Raw genomic sequence first — 17,484 nt, forward strand, 5'->3', positions numbered from 1 at the left:
CTGCCTGAATGTCATGCAACAAAAATGTAACTTCTTTGATTTGTGTACTGATGTTAACTTTGAAAGCGTCACAACATATTTATTTTACAGTAGTTGTCCTCTTTGGCAGATTAACAATTGTGAGTATATCTTTACAAGGTGCATAAGGATATATATACTTGGAGTATGACCTTAAAAAGAGTGGTCCAAGCGGCACTTGTTAAAATATATGCAGCTTTTGATTACCTTTATTGAAAACTAATTACCTAAGTCGCCAAATGATTTGTCCTCCCATGATCGATCAACAAAGAGCCTGCATCCCTGGGTTCATGTAATGGCCGCCATTCAGTTTCAATCAATCTTTCAGTCAGTGTCACTCAGCAGCTACAATGTATCCTGCTGATCGATCACAGGAGAATAAATCTATCGGCAGTGTAGGTACTGTAATTCGTTTTCATTAAAGGTAATAAAATGCAGCATATATTGAAAAATAAATATTAAAGTGCCACCAGTAAGGCTGTTAAAATGAACAATACGGTGCTATTGTTCATAAGCTCTAAAGATCTCATGCACTGTATCAGGTTTTTAAAACGCCTAAAACCGGGGAGGGGAGGGGGTGGAATTAGCACAAGTTTGCAAGGAAAGTATCACACATTTTTGACTCTTGATAAATAACTCCCTTCTTCAAAGATTCTTTCCAGAGATTATTGAGCATCAATGCTGCATTAATAAGCGCATAACAATATTTACATTAATAATACGTGTACCTTTCCAACCAAAGAGAATGACAAAGCTTTGTACCTGTAGTAGTATTTCAGATGCATGCACCACGTGCCACCACGTGCCACCACTTGAGGGTAGGTGATGTATGGACAATTCTACTGTACCTACTGCGGTAAAACAATGTGTCATCTGATAAAGTCAAATACATTCTTTGGAATTGTTACTTACTACTTCTATAATGAATGTGTGTAGGATCACTAAAGCATGATGCTGGATTGAATGAAGTCAATTACATTTTCTTGACCCTCTCTCTTTCCATGAAGTGTACGCAGTGATGTGTAGTGTGCAGTTTAAAAACACGGCCAATGAATGGCATTTGGCTCTCCCGAGTTGTACAATATGCTACCAAGCAGAAAAGAAGCTCTGGAGCAGAATATATTAATATGTTTCACTGCTTGGAAACAGAGCACGAACTGTTACAGTAAATAAAGTGAAAATAGGAAATGTACCAACACATTGTTATTGATTTCTGCCACAGGTTTCAAATCATATTTACATGCCTATCTTTATTCAGAAATAAATGAATAGATGTGACCAAGAATAAAAACGTCACGTGAGACATTAGCAGAGAGATGTCTCAGAGACCTCAAAATAAAACATTTAAAGCTTATCACATGTCATTTGATTGGTGCGAGTTCCAGAGCACAGATGCTTAAAAGTGGATGCAAACCAAAACATTTTGCAAAGAACTGAATTTATCTAATTGACTTCCTTAAATACATGTAACTATGCCTAAAACAAAGATTTGACTGCTTTGTTTCTCTAGAAACTAAACACAAAACCTTCTTTTTGGGGCCTCTAAATGGTGAAGTATTTTTCAATCGAGTATTTGCGCTACCCTTATCCAAACCTGCCCATAAAAAGGTACGGGAGAGGGGTGTTTTCCCAGAGTATACTCTGTGCAAACTCTTCATGGACGCACAGTGACATCACACGAAAGGTAGGAACCAGAAGATGTCCAGTATGTGTCAAATCTCAGCCCAGCATATTTACAAACTAACTTTCAAAAATAATATTACAAAATACTTATAGGAATCAGATTTTAGTAAAAGAGACATCTACGGTTCAGATGTAACCCCTTAAACATGTTATTGCCATCAGGTCGTAGGAGGGATTGCACCTTTAACCTAGACAGTTTATCAAACAATATGACATAAGCATATATTGGATTGCACTGTAAAATAAACTACAATAGGGGGAGTGGGAGCGGGGAGGGGGGGATTCACAAAGCTCCGAGAGGGGGCAATTTAAGTCAATGACATTCAATGTGGGATCAAGCTTGTGGAACCTCTTATCAGGGCTGCATTGATCATGGCGATTATTCCTAGGCAGTTTTCGAAAAGAAAATCTATTTTGTAAAGGAGCACGTTCAACATACAGATGTACTGTAGCTCCAGGTTCCCCCGCAGCCAGGGATTGCGTGAGAAACAGACTGCAGCAATCAACAAGCCCCACAGCCAGCGACCCTAATGCGCAGCACACTACTACTGTGTGTGATTATTAATATTGAATATTGTCTCTTTCTTTACACGCAAAGACGTCCAAGAGACAGCCAGTTCGAAGCAGAAACCTTAAAGAACATTGTACATTTGGAAAAAGAGACTTTGTATTTTTGTATTATTGATTTTTACTTTATTATCGTGGGCTAATAAAGCATTCCATTCTCTAAAAAAACTTTTTGGTGTGTTCACATTTTTACTCTTTATAATTCAATTAAATAATCTTGAAGTACATACAGTACTGTACATCTGTGTGATATCTGATCGTGCACACACGAATGGTAATAAGTGACAGGTTGCATTACAGTTAGAGTTTTAAGACACAATAACTCACAATCGCCGACTTGCATTTCTGGTCGGTATTGCAGACAATGGTAAATTTCAATTGTATGCAGTGAGGAGGGGGTACACCCCATGGTCACCCCTTGTTGTGGGCCTCAATCATGTTACTTACTTGTCCACTTATCAACAAAGTGGTCAAGTACACAGTACTGTTTCTTCATCAGGAATGGCCATATTAAGTATAATGTTGTATAGCATGTGAAGCAACCTAAAAGAAGAATACTTGAACTTACCAAACTGTCACTGTAAGAATCAGCCTTGGCAATTGCTTCTTCTACAGCTTCTTCTGCCACACGCAAGGCCACTGAAAGGGTGTCCATCATACTGTGCCCTACATGCAAAAAAAAAGAATCATGGGTATAAATGAAGTAAATAGCTAGACCTGGTTAATCAAGTTCAAATTATAATCATTTCCTTTAATCTAAAAATTGTAATCTTTTGCAATACAAATATCACGTAATGGTGTGAAATATTTATATCAGGGCCATATTTACTAAGCGCTGCTGGTTCACAAGATAACTTCTGGTTGCGGAAGACAATAAGGTGACTTCCCTCACTGGAATATGTCTTATTGAGTAGCACAGCTTGGTATACCTGGCTATATACAGTAAATGGCTCATAATGTTTTAGTTCCTGTAATCTTAGACCAATAGATTTTTTTTTGTTAATAGCTATAGTAGATACTTCTATATATGAATGCAATTTAGATGTGAGTTTTATACTTTTCTAAATTAGCACACTACAAATAATCAAATACATAATACAAAAATGATCACATATGCTGTCATTATTTTTTACAGGAAAATAATATTTAAATATTATAAATATGTTGAAGACATTGTGAGTCCTGAAAAGCAGTATCATTGGAAAATAAATAAATCTGTTTTTCTATCTTGCGTAACACTTTGTACAACGTTTACTACTTGTTTTACAAGCCCCGGTTGAATATTTGTACTTAGTACTACAGTATACAACAGTTGTTTGTACAGTACTTGTTTTTACTTTAATTTACATTAAGCCTCAAACCACATCACACCTAAATCTTATCCTAGCTACCATCCGCCCTTCTCTATTTCTTTCCAGTTATTTGGTTTCTGAACATGAATTTCTAGTTGGTTGTCATTATTAGATGGGCAAAAAAGGTTTGCGGATTAGGATCCACCTTGGATCAGCTGGTTCCTTTGGTCGTCAGCGGATCAGTAGCAAAAAGGCCAGTCCGGATTTTTTCAATTCATAAACCAACAGCAATCCGAATTGTTAAAAATAGTTAATCTGAGGGGGAAGGGTTGAGAGAGAGACTTTCAGTTTAGTAGTGTTTGCAGTTGTATATATATCCCCTCAAGAGCTGAGAGAGAGCAGGGCCGTTGCTAGTGGGCTGGGTAGTTTCCTCCATCCTGACTGGCTGCTGCTGGGTAATACAGCCAATCAGGAGGAGGCTTAAGGACCCTGGGGGTGGGGCTAAGCATGGAGCAGAGAAGTGAGGCTGTGTCTCCGTTCTGTTTCGTGTGTGTGTGTGTGTGTGTGTGTGTGTGTGTGCGTGTGTGTGCGTGTGTGTGTGCGTGTGTGTGCGTGTGTGTGTCCTGCTCTGTTTGTCTTCAGGGCAGCAGACAGATTTCCCGGGGCCCAGGACTAGAATTACGACCATCTCCCCCCTCCCTGTGTCAGCGGTCTTGCGAGCCCCCCCATTTCAGACCTCATGAGCCCCTCTATTTCTCCCCACTCTCCCCATGTATTTCTCTCCCCTCAGTCTTACTCCCTCTCTTCTTCGCTTACTCACCCCTCTCTCCTCTCACTCTCCCCCTCCATTAATTACCCCACTCTCACTCAATCCCCCCTCCTCACACTCATTCCCTCCCTTCCAAATCCCATGTATTTCTCTCTCCTCCGTCTCACTCTTACTCCCTCTCTTCCTCACTCACCCCTTCATCCCCTCCCTTACACCATATATTTCCTCTCTCTTCCCCCCATCAATTACCCCACACCTCACCCTTATTCCCTTCCCCTTCACACACACAATCACCCACACAAAATACATACCAAAAAATCCCACCACCCAAATACAAATTAAAAAATCTCCACCCCCCAAATATATACAACACCCTAACCCCTCAAATACACACAAAAGAAAACCACCTGCCAAATACATGCCAACCCCTTCCTGACCCCAAATACATATCAAACCACCCCAAATACATACCAAACCCCGCCCCCAAATACATACCAAACCCCCCGAAATACATACAAACCCCCCACGCCCAAATGCATACCAAAACTGCCGCCCACCAAATACATACCAAACCCCCCCCAACCCCAAATACTGTATATACCAAACCCCCCACCAACAAAATACATACCAAGCCTCACCCGCTTCCCAAATACATACCAAACCTGCCCTCAAATTCATATATCAAACCTCCCCTGCCCCTTAATACATACCAAACCTCCCCTCTCCCCCAAATATATACCAAACCCCCCGTCCCCCAAATACATATAAAAAAAAACTCCCAGCCCCAAATACATTTAAAAACAAAACAAAAAACCCTCCACTAAATAATTACAAACTTACGTACCTTGGGGATGGGCTCATGTATCTGCTGCCCCGGCTCTCCCCCAACTGCTCTGCCTGGCTGCCGGTCCTCTCGTTGCAACCGGGCCCGGCTCTCCTCAGCTGCAGGCTCCCTCACTGACTGTCCCACGCCAAGCCTCGGACATCGGCATGCACAGGTCTCTCTCTCATGTCTGTACACGCCGGAAGTTGAGCCTAGCTTGCTTGTGGCATGCACCAATGCCAGAGGCCCAGCGCACACCAGCATCAGTAGTTTGGCGTGGGACAGACTGTGAGGGAGGCCCGCAGCTGGGGAGAGCCAGACCCCTTTGGCAATGTGATGACCGGCAGCCAGAAAAAGCAGTTGGGCCTGGCCAGAGGTTGGGCCCAACTGTTTTGTCAAGACGCCGCCCCCCCCCCCCAGTCACTGGGCCCGGGACACTTGCCCTCCCTGTCGGCAGCCCTGTGTGTGTTCTCTTTTGCTGTCCTGTGAGTATTTATTCTGTTTTGTGTGTGTGTCAGGGGGAGAGAGAATGACAGAGAGAGTGGGGAGAGAATTACAGAAGAGGGGGAACAGAATGATAGAGAGATAGAGAGGAAAAGAATGACAGAGGGGGAGAGAGAGAATGACAGAAGGGGGGAAGAGAATGACAGAGAGAGGGGGAGAGAGAATGGAAGGAGTAACCATCACCAGACATGGTTGAACAATATACCGATGGGACAATTTAACCGCATGAAACATAACCATTCCACTGAAGAGGCTTTCCTTGGACAATCCCAGGTTTTGATTGAGAAATTTGTGGCTAAGGACTATAATGAAGAAATAGTTATGATCTCCTTTGAGAAGGTCAGACTTAAGAATAGAAATACTCTTTTAACAGAGTCAAAAGCCAAGAGTGGTTTTAAGGGTCAGGCACCTAATAACTCTAGCACTGTGGCACACTATAAGAAGTGTACTAGAGAGATTCCATTTTCTGATTCTCCCAAGTTTATTACTAAATATAGCAATTCAGTATGTCAGATACACTGTATATTAAACAAACATTGGGGTATACTCTATTGTGACCTCCATTTGGGACCTGTTTTACCAAAGGCGTCACTAATAGTTTTCAAAAAAGCTATGAACATTAAGAGAATTTTGGCACCCAGTAAACTAATGTAGTTTGGTGCCTCTGCCCGTCTTCCCTATTTCCTCTGAATGAAAATTTTAGGTGCGGCAGCAGCCGATGCATCACCTGCAAACACCTCAGTCTTCAGGACTCTTTCTTCTCTTCTCTTTCCATAATGGAGAGACTATTCACGTTAGAGGCAAAATTAATTGTATTACCACATTTTTTATTTACATAAAAAACTGTCTGTGGTCTTCAATATGTGGGGCACACCACGCATACTCTTTGTAAGAGGTTTCTTGAGAACAGGTGCAATATTTTAAAAGGTTTAAACACTCTTCCGCAAAACATCACAAAGATCCAGAGGCACTTAAAGTCATGGGACTTGAACTTATACCCTCCACTATTTTAGGAGGTGTTAGGTTAAAAAATGTATGTAAAAGAGTGTTCTATTGGATCTATCATCTGGGCACTCTTAATCCGAGTGATCTAAATGAGTGTCTTGATACCAGCACTCTGGTCTGAATCAGTTTTTCCTTGAGCTGGTTAATAATATGTACATTTAACTTACTCTAATTCACAATCAGTCATTATCTCTTTCTCTATTTTACATTTTGAATTTCATTTTATTTAAAATTTTCAAACTTGGATAGTTAAATGTTTTAATTATCTTTCTTTCTTATTCTTGTTAGCATTATTTTAATATTTATAATTTTAATTGAATGAATATACATCATTAATGTTGTTTCCATTAATTAGTCTGTTTCTCCCTGCATTTGGGTCATATTGTTTGTTGTTTATTATTGACAAATTGATTGTTTATAGTCTCTCAATGTGTCTCCCATATATTTAGGATGGGACCCTTAATTAGAATTCCCATCACATGTTGTTAATTCTGACTATATGTTAAGAGTTTATGTGGCACACACATTAGAGAGATCTATGGGTTAATGTGAAATGTATTTGTTCTACAACAATGGGGCCTATTCTAGTAGTCATCATTAAAAAAAAATAGCTGGGCCGGTTACACCGCCCATTTTTTCAGTGTATTTATCAAGGTATTCAGAAAGCTCTGAATACCTATGATAGCAAAATTACAAACCTGGCGAGTAGCCAGCGACGTGATGTTCGTCTCTCTCAAAAGGGCTAACCCGGCGACCTAATGCGATCTGTCCGGCGCATATCTCGTCAGCGATCGCAAGATTTGAATAAAAATGTTAATACTAGTTAGTGTACGTGAGCAGGGGGTCTCTGGAGCACAAATGCGTTGATTTCAGGTCTGGGGACCCCTGCTTCCCGAAATACAGGCCCCGTTATGGGGTGCCGGTATCTCCTATGCATTTAAATGTCTCACGTCACGTGACCGTGGAATTTAAATGCATAGGAGATACCGAAACCCAATAACGGGGCCTGTATCTCGGGAAGCAGGGGGTCCCTAGACCTAAAATTAATGCAGTTCTGCTCCAGAGAACCCCTGCTCACGTACACTAGCATTACATTTTTTTATTAAACCAGCTTCATTACCTTAGCAGCGAGCCACTAAGGCAATGAAGGGGTTAAATTGCAATAGCCTGTTTCTTGGGGATGAGGGGGTGGATGAAGGGGGTAGTAGTCCCAGAGCAGGTGGTTAGTGCGGGAGGATTTAACCCCTTCACTACCATAGCGGTGGGAATCGCTATGATAATGAAAGGGTTAACCACTACTGCCACCCCCTCGGAAGGCCTAAACACCCACCCATGGGGCTACTACCTCCTTCACCCAATCACTCTACCCCCAAGAAACAAAAATAAACACAACAACCCTACTACCCACCTCATCTACCCCCAACAGCCCCCCACCCCCCAACACATACAGTACAGCAATGGGCACAATTACTATTATCCACATGTGGATAATAGCTCATTTTCCCATTATAAAATAAAACATTAGCCAGCCAGCATAAATAAAGTAAATAAAAGTTCTACTTACCCCTGCCATGATGAAGGGTATCCTCATGCCCATGTCCTCTGTTGGCAGCAAGAGTACAAGAAAAAATACAATCTAATGGCCCCTAACCCCTTAATCACCTTAGTGGTTAATAACCGCTATAGTAATTAAGGGGTTACCCACCCTCACCCGCTACCCACCCAGAAGGCCTATCCACCCACCCTGGCACAAGTAGCCCCACCCTCTACCCATTGATTGGTACAGTGGTACATCATACCCATATAATATGGGCATGATAAGCCACTGTAGCAGTCAATGGCCAACCTATACAAAAAAATCATGTATCTGAAAAATACACAACAATTAAAGAAATACAGAAGCACCTATACATCACAACAATAAACGAACGAAAAAGCCTAATAGTACACATGAATAAAATGTATCTATCACCAAAACAGCAAAATAATAAAAATTATGTTATTCCAAAACATAAGAATACAATTAAATAAACACCTATCCAACCAATTCAAGAAATAAAAGCAATAGCCAACCAATCAATTAAATAAATAAAACCACTAGCCAACTAATTAATTAATTTAAACTGCTAATCAACCCTAAAATATACTAAAAACAAGCCACCCAAAGTCCAAACAATTTAATCAAAACAATAAACAGAAATAAAAAAATATCAATTCAAAACAAGCATTTGCCAAAAAATGCATTGCCTGTGATTGTGACCCGCAGATTAATGCATTAGCAGTCAATGGGCAATGAAAAACATAAAAATAAATACAATAAAAAAACTGAAAAAAGACATTTACATACATTCAATATTTATCTTACCTTTAGAAGTCTTCCCCCTCCGTATCCCGGCGTATTAGAAAGCTCTCGAACCGCAACGTCACCCCCTGCAATCCGACACCATCATCCTTGAAGATCAGGTACAAAACTCTTATTTCTTCCATCTTCTTTCTCCCTCCATCTCAATCTGTCATTCTTTTCTTCTTTTCTTTAATCTTCTATCTTCTTTCTTTCAATCCAAAACCCCATGGTAAATCCAAAATGGATTTTGCCACGTTGAGATCTTCCGTTAAAATTAGACATACAGGCCTTATATAGGGCCTGTGACGTCACATTTTAGGGTCAGATGGTACAGCTCCAATCCGATTGGACTCTGTGTCATGTGACCGTCTTTGTTTTTTGTTTTTTCTGTTTATTGTTTTGATTAAAATGTTTGGAATTTGGATGGCTTGTTTTTAGTAAATTTGTGGATTGGCCAGCGGTTTTATTTCTTGATTTGTTTTGTTGGTTAGATGTTTCTCTAATTGTATTCTAGTATTTTGGTATAACATAATTTTTATTCTTTAGCGGGTTTTGGTGTTAGAATAATTTTATTGATGTGTAGTTGAGGCCTTTTAGTTCTATTATTGTTGTGGTGTTTAGGTGCTTGTTTATTTCTTTAATTGTTGTGTATTGTTGTGTTTGATTGTTTTGATAGGTTGACCACTGATTGCTATAGTGGTTTATCATGCCCATATTATATGGGTATGATGTACCACTGTGCCAATCAATGGATAAAGGGTGGGTATAGTGGCCCAGGGGTGGGTGGTTAGGACACCTCGGGTGGGTAGTGGAGGAGGGTGGGTTAACCCCTTAATTACTTTAGTGGTTATTAATTACTACGGTGATTAAGGGGTTAGGGGCCATTAGAATGTACTTTTTCATGTACTGTTGCTGGCAACGGAGGAGATGGACCAGGAGTATGCTGATGAGGACCCCTTCATGATGGCAGTTGTAAGTAGAAATTTAATTTACTTTATTTATGCTGGCTGGCTAATGTTTGCTTTTATAATGGGCAAATGAGCTATTATCCATATCTGGATAATAGTAATTTTGCCCATTACTGTATGTGTTGGGGGGGGCGGGTGAGAGGGGGTTCTGGGGGTAGAGGAGGTGGGTATTAGTGTTGTTGTGTTTTTGAATGTTTATTGTGGTAACGCGGATGGGTGAAGTTGGTATTTGGCCCTTGGTGGGTGTTTATACTTAATGGGTGGGTAGCGGGAGAGGTTAACCCCATAGCGGTAACTCCACCAGCAACCCCAGCAAGACCTAAACACCCACCAAGGGCCAAATACCACCTTCACCCACCACCTCTACCCACAATAAACATGGCACTGGTAGTTAACCCTTTCATTGCCTAAGCGGCCTCTAAGGTAATGACGTTGCCTGTAAATGCATTTTTATTGCATGAGATTCATGCCGGCGGCCTCCGGTGCTGATATTAATGGGCATTAGCTCCGGAGACTAATAGCATCAATCCAAGGCAGGAAAAATGCATTTTTTTCCCTAAGTCCTCTCTTGCCGCCTTCAAAGCAGCTTCTACCCAGCCTCATGCCTTTTCTTGGCCTGAGGATTTTGGGAGAAAATCGCCATTCTAGAGCCGCAATTAGCCTGGATAAGCTTATTGCTACTAGAATTGCACAAGTTTCAAAACCTGCTGATAAGTGGCTTATTGCCGCTCACCCACCGATGTTTTTTGGACGGCAGATTTCTGTATAGCAGTAGGCATTTTGGCCGAAAAGGTCTCGATAAGTGGGTTATCGAGGCTTATAGAATAGGCCCCTATGTATTTTATCACAATCACCTGTATGTACTAATAGACTTCATGCTATTTAAGGGAGTCCTTCAGGGACCCTGAAGTAGCCAAAACGTCGGGCCTGTAAGCTGATGCCTGTTGCAGCACATGCCCCAGGGGAATATGACTTGAAAGACAGCACCCCCTGTGATGGGACTGCAGCGTGTGCTCCACTAATATGTGCTAGATCAGCAGGGAGGGATAGAATGCCCAGCCGGGGATATGACTTGAAAGACAGCACTCCCAATTTGGGACTATCCACCTGCAGTTGGGGAGGAACATAGTGCCTGTGGAGTATGCCAGCCGGTGTGGGCGCTTGGGAAATAGCCCCCCCAAAATGGAACTTGTCACAGGCACTGAGGAGGAGAGTTTAGGGTCCCTGAGGAGGATCCTGGAGTCTGACTGCAGTTCCCGCCGAACATTACCTAATTTTAAGACCTGCTAAGGAACAGATGATTGTTATTATGTCCTGATATGTAAAACCATAGAATTCAAAGAGGGTGTACTTTCTTTTTCACACAACTCTATATAGTGTGTGGAGGTTAGGGTAAGGGAGAGGGAAGTACCTATGGTCGTGTAGATAATAGAGACCGGGCCAGAAGAAGGGGTTGTCCCCCTGAAACGTTGCCCCCCTTTACTTACCTTTTTGCGTTGTATTTTCCCCCTTTTTTCCATCCTCCCTTTTTTTTACTTTCCCTTCCCTTGTTTTTCCCATCCCTTCACCTCCATTTACCCCTTAGTTTGCTTTATACACCTACAGCCAGTTTTAGCTTCACTTCATCTTTATAACTTCTACCATTTATTGTTAGGATCAATTTTGCATATTAAAATTGTATTAGCAGATTTTCTGTTTATTCCCTTTTTCGAGTGCTGGGAGCTACTGTACTGTGTTCTTAGTTATTTGGAAGGGTTGAGGGCCCTCCTTGCTCTCGCTGCACCTAATCCATTTATTTATATTTCTTGCATTTATAGTGTGCTGTCTACTCCTTATATCCCTGGATTATGTGTGGGACACTAGAGCAGCATTAGCTACACGTGTCTGATTGTGTTTGACGTGTATAGATTGTGTATTTTCTCTGGGGTCCTCACTGAACAGAAAGCACTGTACTGCCTCTTGAGTGATTTAATACTACTGTATGCACCTATAAAGTATTGCTGCCCCAAAAGACTCATGTTGCATTGTGTTGTCTGACCTCAGCCAGCCTTATAGCGGGGCTGAACCGTTTCATTTCTAATACCAGGGAGGTGGACTGAGGGTTCTCCACCTGGGTAACTGCATACACCAGGGGAATAAAGAGGGTATATATATATATGTCCTGGAACAAGATTCATATTTCTGTTCACCCCCTCTTCTTGGCAGCTTCTGCTTTTCAGCTCCCTAGTTTAGCTGCCTGTTAGGGCTCGTTCAGGGTGCCAGCTGAGGACTCGGAGGGAGGGCGTGAGGGAGGCAGTGCTGCAGTTTGCTGGGCGACATGTGATTATCCCCCAGCAGACTTTTCAGCGTTGGGGAGGGGGCGGGGTTACAGACGGCAGGGTAAGTATCCAAGTTGCAGTCATGAAATCATTCTGAAGAATGATTTCATTGGCTGCCTTGGTCCCTGTGACGCTGCTTCAGCTCCAAAAAACGAAATTTTCGTTTATTGAAACTGTAGTCAGCTTCAACTCCTGGCTTCGGAGACAGGGCGGTTGCTACCCTGAAAACCAGTATTCAAATTGAATACTTTGTTTCTCACGGCAGCACGCACGGCAGCACGCCCTCCCTCCGAAGCCAGCACCCTGAACGAGGCCTTATTTTCCCTGTCCCAGCAGCTAGCTGCATGTGAAAAGGCAACATTATTGTTACATGTTGTTTACACAGCCCTAGTCAGTGTTGGTTGCCTGCAATCTCCTATTCTCCTAGCTGAGAGTGGGCTATTCCTACCCCCCTTGCCTTGCTGACAGTTAGTCTGTCCCTTGACTATTCCTGTTTCCCATATTCCCCTACACTTCCTTTCTAATCTAGCTGCTGAGCAAGCACATCCCATGCTATTCATCTCCTGGCAAGTATCACCATTTTTTTACCTTTCCCTACTATCAAACACTCTCACTATAAAGAAGCTCTCTCTCACTACACCATCACCTACAAGTGCCTTTGTGTGTCTATGCTTTCCCCAATAAAGTGAAGAAAAGACAAAGAACTTGTTGTGCTTGTAAAAGGAACGAGTTAAGCTATCTGGTCATATTTTACCCAGTGTAAACCCTTGGACTCCAGTATATATGTATATATATGTATATATATATATATATATATATATATATATATATATATATATATATATATATATATATTTATATGCAAATATAACTGTATGCTCATCTGCATGTCTTAGGCAGGTCTGCAACCCCGCCTTTCCCCATTATCACCCAGCATACAGCACTTCCACTGCAGCAAGGGATTCTGGGAAATGACATGCAAATGAGCACACAGTGTCACTTTTTGCCTCAATAACCATTTTTAACATGGTTCCCTATAGGCTTAAGCTTGCTGCATGGTCACAGCTTTGAGCACAGCCAGGGTTCAGGTGCATACCCAGAAAACCACCCACAGACAGCTGTTTCGACCTTGATGGGTCTCATCAGTGTGGGGTTGATTTTACTGGGAATGCAAGAGAGGCTATGGGATAGGCTAAACCATAATACTGAGTTAAGTTATGGTGAGTAAAAAAAGTGACAAAAACCCTCCACAGGAAAGCAAATATGCAAATATAACTGTATGCTCATCTGCATGTCTTAGGCAGGTCTGCAACCCCGCCTTTCCCCATTATCACCCAGCATACAGCACTTCCACTGCAGCAAGGGATTCTGGGAAATGACATGCAAATGAGCACACAGTACCGCCTTTTGTCTTAAATCCATTATTACATGGAACCCTTAAATCAATGCTCGCTGTTTTAAACACAGCTTTTAAACACAGCCTGGGATCAGATGCAAAGCCAGTTAACCCACTCACAGACAGCTGTTTCGACCTTTTGGGTCTCATCACTGTGAGGTTGGTTGTAGTGGAAGCACGGTTTGCTAGGTGATAATGGTGAAAAGCAGGGTTGCACATCTGTCTAAGACATGTGAATGTGCTTACAAGTAATATTTGTATTCGCTATATGCTATACGGTGGAGGGTTTTCAGCCACCTTTTCATCCACCATAACCTAAATAATATATACTGCACCGACACACTTTATTCGAGCAAATACCCAGTATGTACCTGGCAGATACCTGGAATGCGCCGCTCCTCACCCCAGATTGCATAAATTCATGAATTGTAATGCAGTATATATATATATACTGTGCAGTATTGCAGCCAGCGGGAATAAAATGCTTCAATCCCTGCCTGGAAAATAACCCAATGCACTCGGGCAGAAAACAGTCACAAACCTCAATACACCCGGGTATACCCGAATTCGTGGGACTAGCCGAGCTCGAATAAAGTGTGTCGCCAGTGTATATATATATATATATATATATATATATATATATATATATATATATATATACACACCTAAATAATGTGTGGTGAAAACCTACCCAAGTCTTAAATTGCAAAGTCAGTACAACCAACCTCATACTGATGAGCTATTATTTTTTTTTAAATAAATCAGTTATAAAGTATTAGATAACAGTGACTGTTTTTCATTATTATTATTTTTTATTCTATTCTTAATGCCATTTTTAATTAGTTTTAATATACCGAGCATCCTTTGATTTCTATGGCAGGTTTTAGCCCACATCCACAGCAGTGCAAGATCTTTGCAACACTTTCCTTTTTGTGATAATTTGTTGCCCGTATTCCCAGCAGTTTGAGCTGCAATCTGTAATAATAGATAATGTTACCTTAGTTATATAAGGATACATTGTAGGTGCTAAATTACACTGATTGAAAGATGGATTAAAATTTAAAGGCGGCCATTATGTTAGGCACACACATAGGATTTTGACATTTATAAGAGGAGCACCAAACGATTGCCAGCTTAAGTAAGAATGTAGAATTGCATTGTCACATGCTTTACATATACAAATAAGAAAAAAAGAAAAACAAAACGGGGGGGGGGGGTATAGTATTGCTACTTTAAAGAAGGCGCAGCTTTGTCCAGAGTTTATGGGGTATCTTGATTGAAAGTTACCTTGTGTTTGTCTGTAGAATGTTGAGTCGCTTCCACAAATGCTTCCTTCATTCTCTAAGCTTTCATCAATAAAACTTCCCTCTGTGAGAAAAGCATAACATGTTAGTTACAGATTTTTGTGAAATACACTGTATGGAATGTAACTTTTTATAAAAAAAAAAAAAATAACTATACATTTGCATAAAATGGTATCAGGACTTTTGGTAACATCATTGCTATAGCACATTTTATGTATTTTTATTAATATACGTCATAGCAAACTGTATAGTGATTGCTGGTTCACAAAGCTTATCTTTGCATTAAAAAAGCACTTATACTGTATAACTTTCTCGGTACATTAGGTTAAAATATTGACTTGGCACATAATATGGATAGCTGTCATGCTGTACTGACTAAATTCAGAATTTCGTTACAGTACGTTGGAAACAAATAGCATACATAAACAAAATAAATACATTAGGATATTTTCATTTACTCTATGTACAGTATATTTTATACTGTGTTTGTTGGGATATGTCGGTTCAGAAGATGTGAGGAACACCCTAGTTTGTGCTTCTTTTTCTTTGTTCTTTATTTTTAGGATGCAAACTCCCATAACTCTCTCTTCACTCTTGAGCACCTCCATTCATGTATCGCTTTTCTCACAACTTCCACCTTTTCTTCATCCTAACTTAATTTTCACTGCTCACTCACCTCCCAATGCTAAACTACCACTGCCATGCCTCCTCTACTATTTATATTTGCAATTACCTCACTTCTTTTCAAACTACAGTACACATTTCTTTCTACAATACCAGCCTCATTATTCCTCTAACTCCATTTATATATCTCCATCTCTCCTTCCTTCCCCACTTCTCAGTTCACATGAACGCTTTTCTTACCTGTGCCCTCGGACATTACACAGCTACACCCCCTGCACTAAAATAATAATAATAATAGCAGCATATTCTTGTATAGCGCTGCTAGTTTTACGTAGCGCTTTACAGAGACATTTTGCCGGCACAGGTCCCTGCCCCGTGGAGCTTACAATCTATGTTTTTGGTGCCTGATTCACAGGACGATAAAGTAACTTGCACAAGGTCACAATGAGGCGACACTGGGAATTGAACCAGGTTCCCCTGCTTCAAACTCAGTGCCAGTCAGTGTCTTTACTCACTGAGCCACTCCTCCATCATTTTCTCTCATTTCTCTCATCTAATTTTCTCTCTCTCGCTTCTCCCTTTTTCCACCTCAATCTACCCCTGATTTCTCCAGAGACCTCTGCTCTATTAACCTACCAGCTTTTCATTTCACTCTATTCTCTCTGATCCAGACTCTAAAAGCCTGGTCAAGAACTATAACTCTGCCCTATCCTCCTCTCTTGATCTACATGCCCCTCTTTTTCTCTGCCATTCCCGCCCTTCTAACCCCAGACCCTGGCTAAATTGCCAAACACGCATGCTGCATTCCTTACTTGTTCCTCTGAACACCTCTGGAGGAAATCTCACACTCTTGCAGAATTCCTTCACTACAAATTCATCATATCCTGTTTCAACTCTGCCGTCTCCCAGGCTAATCAAACCTACTTTTCTACAGTAATCACCACGCACAAGTCAAACCCATGATGACTTTTCTCTGTCTTTGACTCTCTACTCATACCACCATCTGCTACCTATTTTTCTTCATCCATTTCACTTCTGGACTTTACTGACTATTTCAAGACAAAGGTTGAATTTATACGTCAAGACATCCCCTTTGTATCCTGTCCCATCTTACACCTCTTCCTAACTCTCCACCAGCCTCACTCGACACAGAGGAGAATGTATCGCTGCTGATCTCCTCTTCTCCCTCTACCACTTGCTCCCTTGACCCCATTTCCTCCCATCTATTAAAATCTCTTGCTCCTACACTACTCCCTATGCTCACACAAATTTTCAACTCCTCCCTCTATTCTGGTACCTTTCCCTCTTCCTTTAAACATGCCACATTTATACCATTACTCAAAAACAGGAAGCTTGACCCTACCTGTTTCTCTAACTATCGTCCTGTCTCCCTCCTGCCTTTTGCCCCATAACTGCTTGAACGCCTTGTATTCTCTCGTATGCTCCATTTTCTCACCTCCTATTCTTTCCTAGATCCTCTAGGATCTGGCTTCCACACTGCTCACTCCACTGAAACAGCCCGCTAAAATAATTAATGACATCCATGCTGCCAAAGACAAAGGTCATTATACTCTGCTCATATTGCTCAACCTCTCTGCAGCTTTTGATACTGTGGACCACCCTCTTCTCTTTCACATTCTCCATACTTTTGGTACCCGTAACAAAGCTCTATTCTGGATTTCCTCTTACCTCTCCCAACGTACTTTTCAACACCTGACCTTACATCTGCTGTACAGACCAACGTTTCTGAATGTCTCTCCGCTATATCATCCTGGATGGCCCTCCGCCAACTCAAATGTAACATGTCAAAAACGGAGCTCCTCATATTTCCTCCCAAACTTGGCCCGACTACCTCCTTGTTCATTACTG

The 17,484-nt window shown here is 41.3% G+C and overlaps 1 protein-coding gene across 7 annotated transcripts in view; it reads right to left on the minus strand.

The window, feature by feature from the left end:
- Positions 1–17,484, minus strand: part of MYRIP (myosin VIIA and Rab interacting protein) — a 626,131-nt gene that overhangs the window by 174,474 nt on the left and 434,173 nt on the right. For all 7 annotated transcript variants that reach the window (XM_075586770.1, XM_075586771.1, XM_075586764.1 and 4 more), the window contains 2 exons: positions 14,975–15,055; positions 2,837–2,934 (listed from right to left, as the gene is read on the minus strand). In XM_075586770.1, coding sequence (XP_075442885.1) covers positions 2,837–2,934; positions 14,975–15,055 — 179 coding nt within the window. The remainder of the gene's footprint in view (positions 1–2,836; positions 2,935–14,974; positions 15,056–17,484) is intronic.

The sequence above is a fragment of the Ascaphus truei genome, chromosome 2 (assembly GCF_040206685.1).
Source record: "Ascaphus truei isolate aAscTru1 chromosome 2, aAscTru1.hap1, whole genome shotgun sequence".
Classification (NCBI taxonomy): domain Eukaryota; kingdom Metazoa; phylum Chordata; class Amphibia; order Anura; family Ascaphidae; genus Ascaphus; species Ascaphus truei.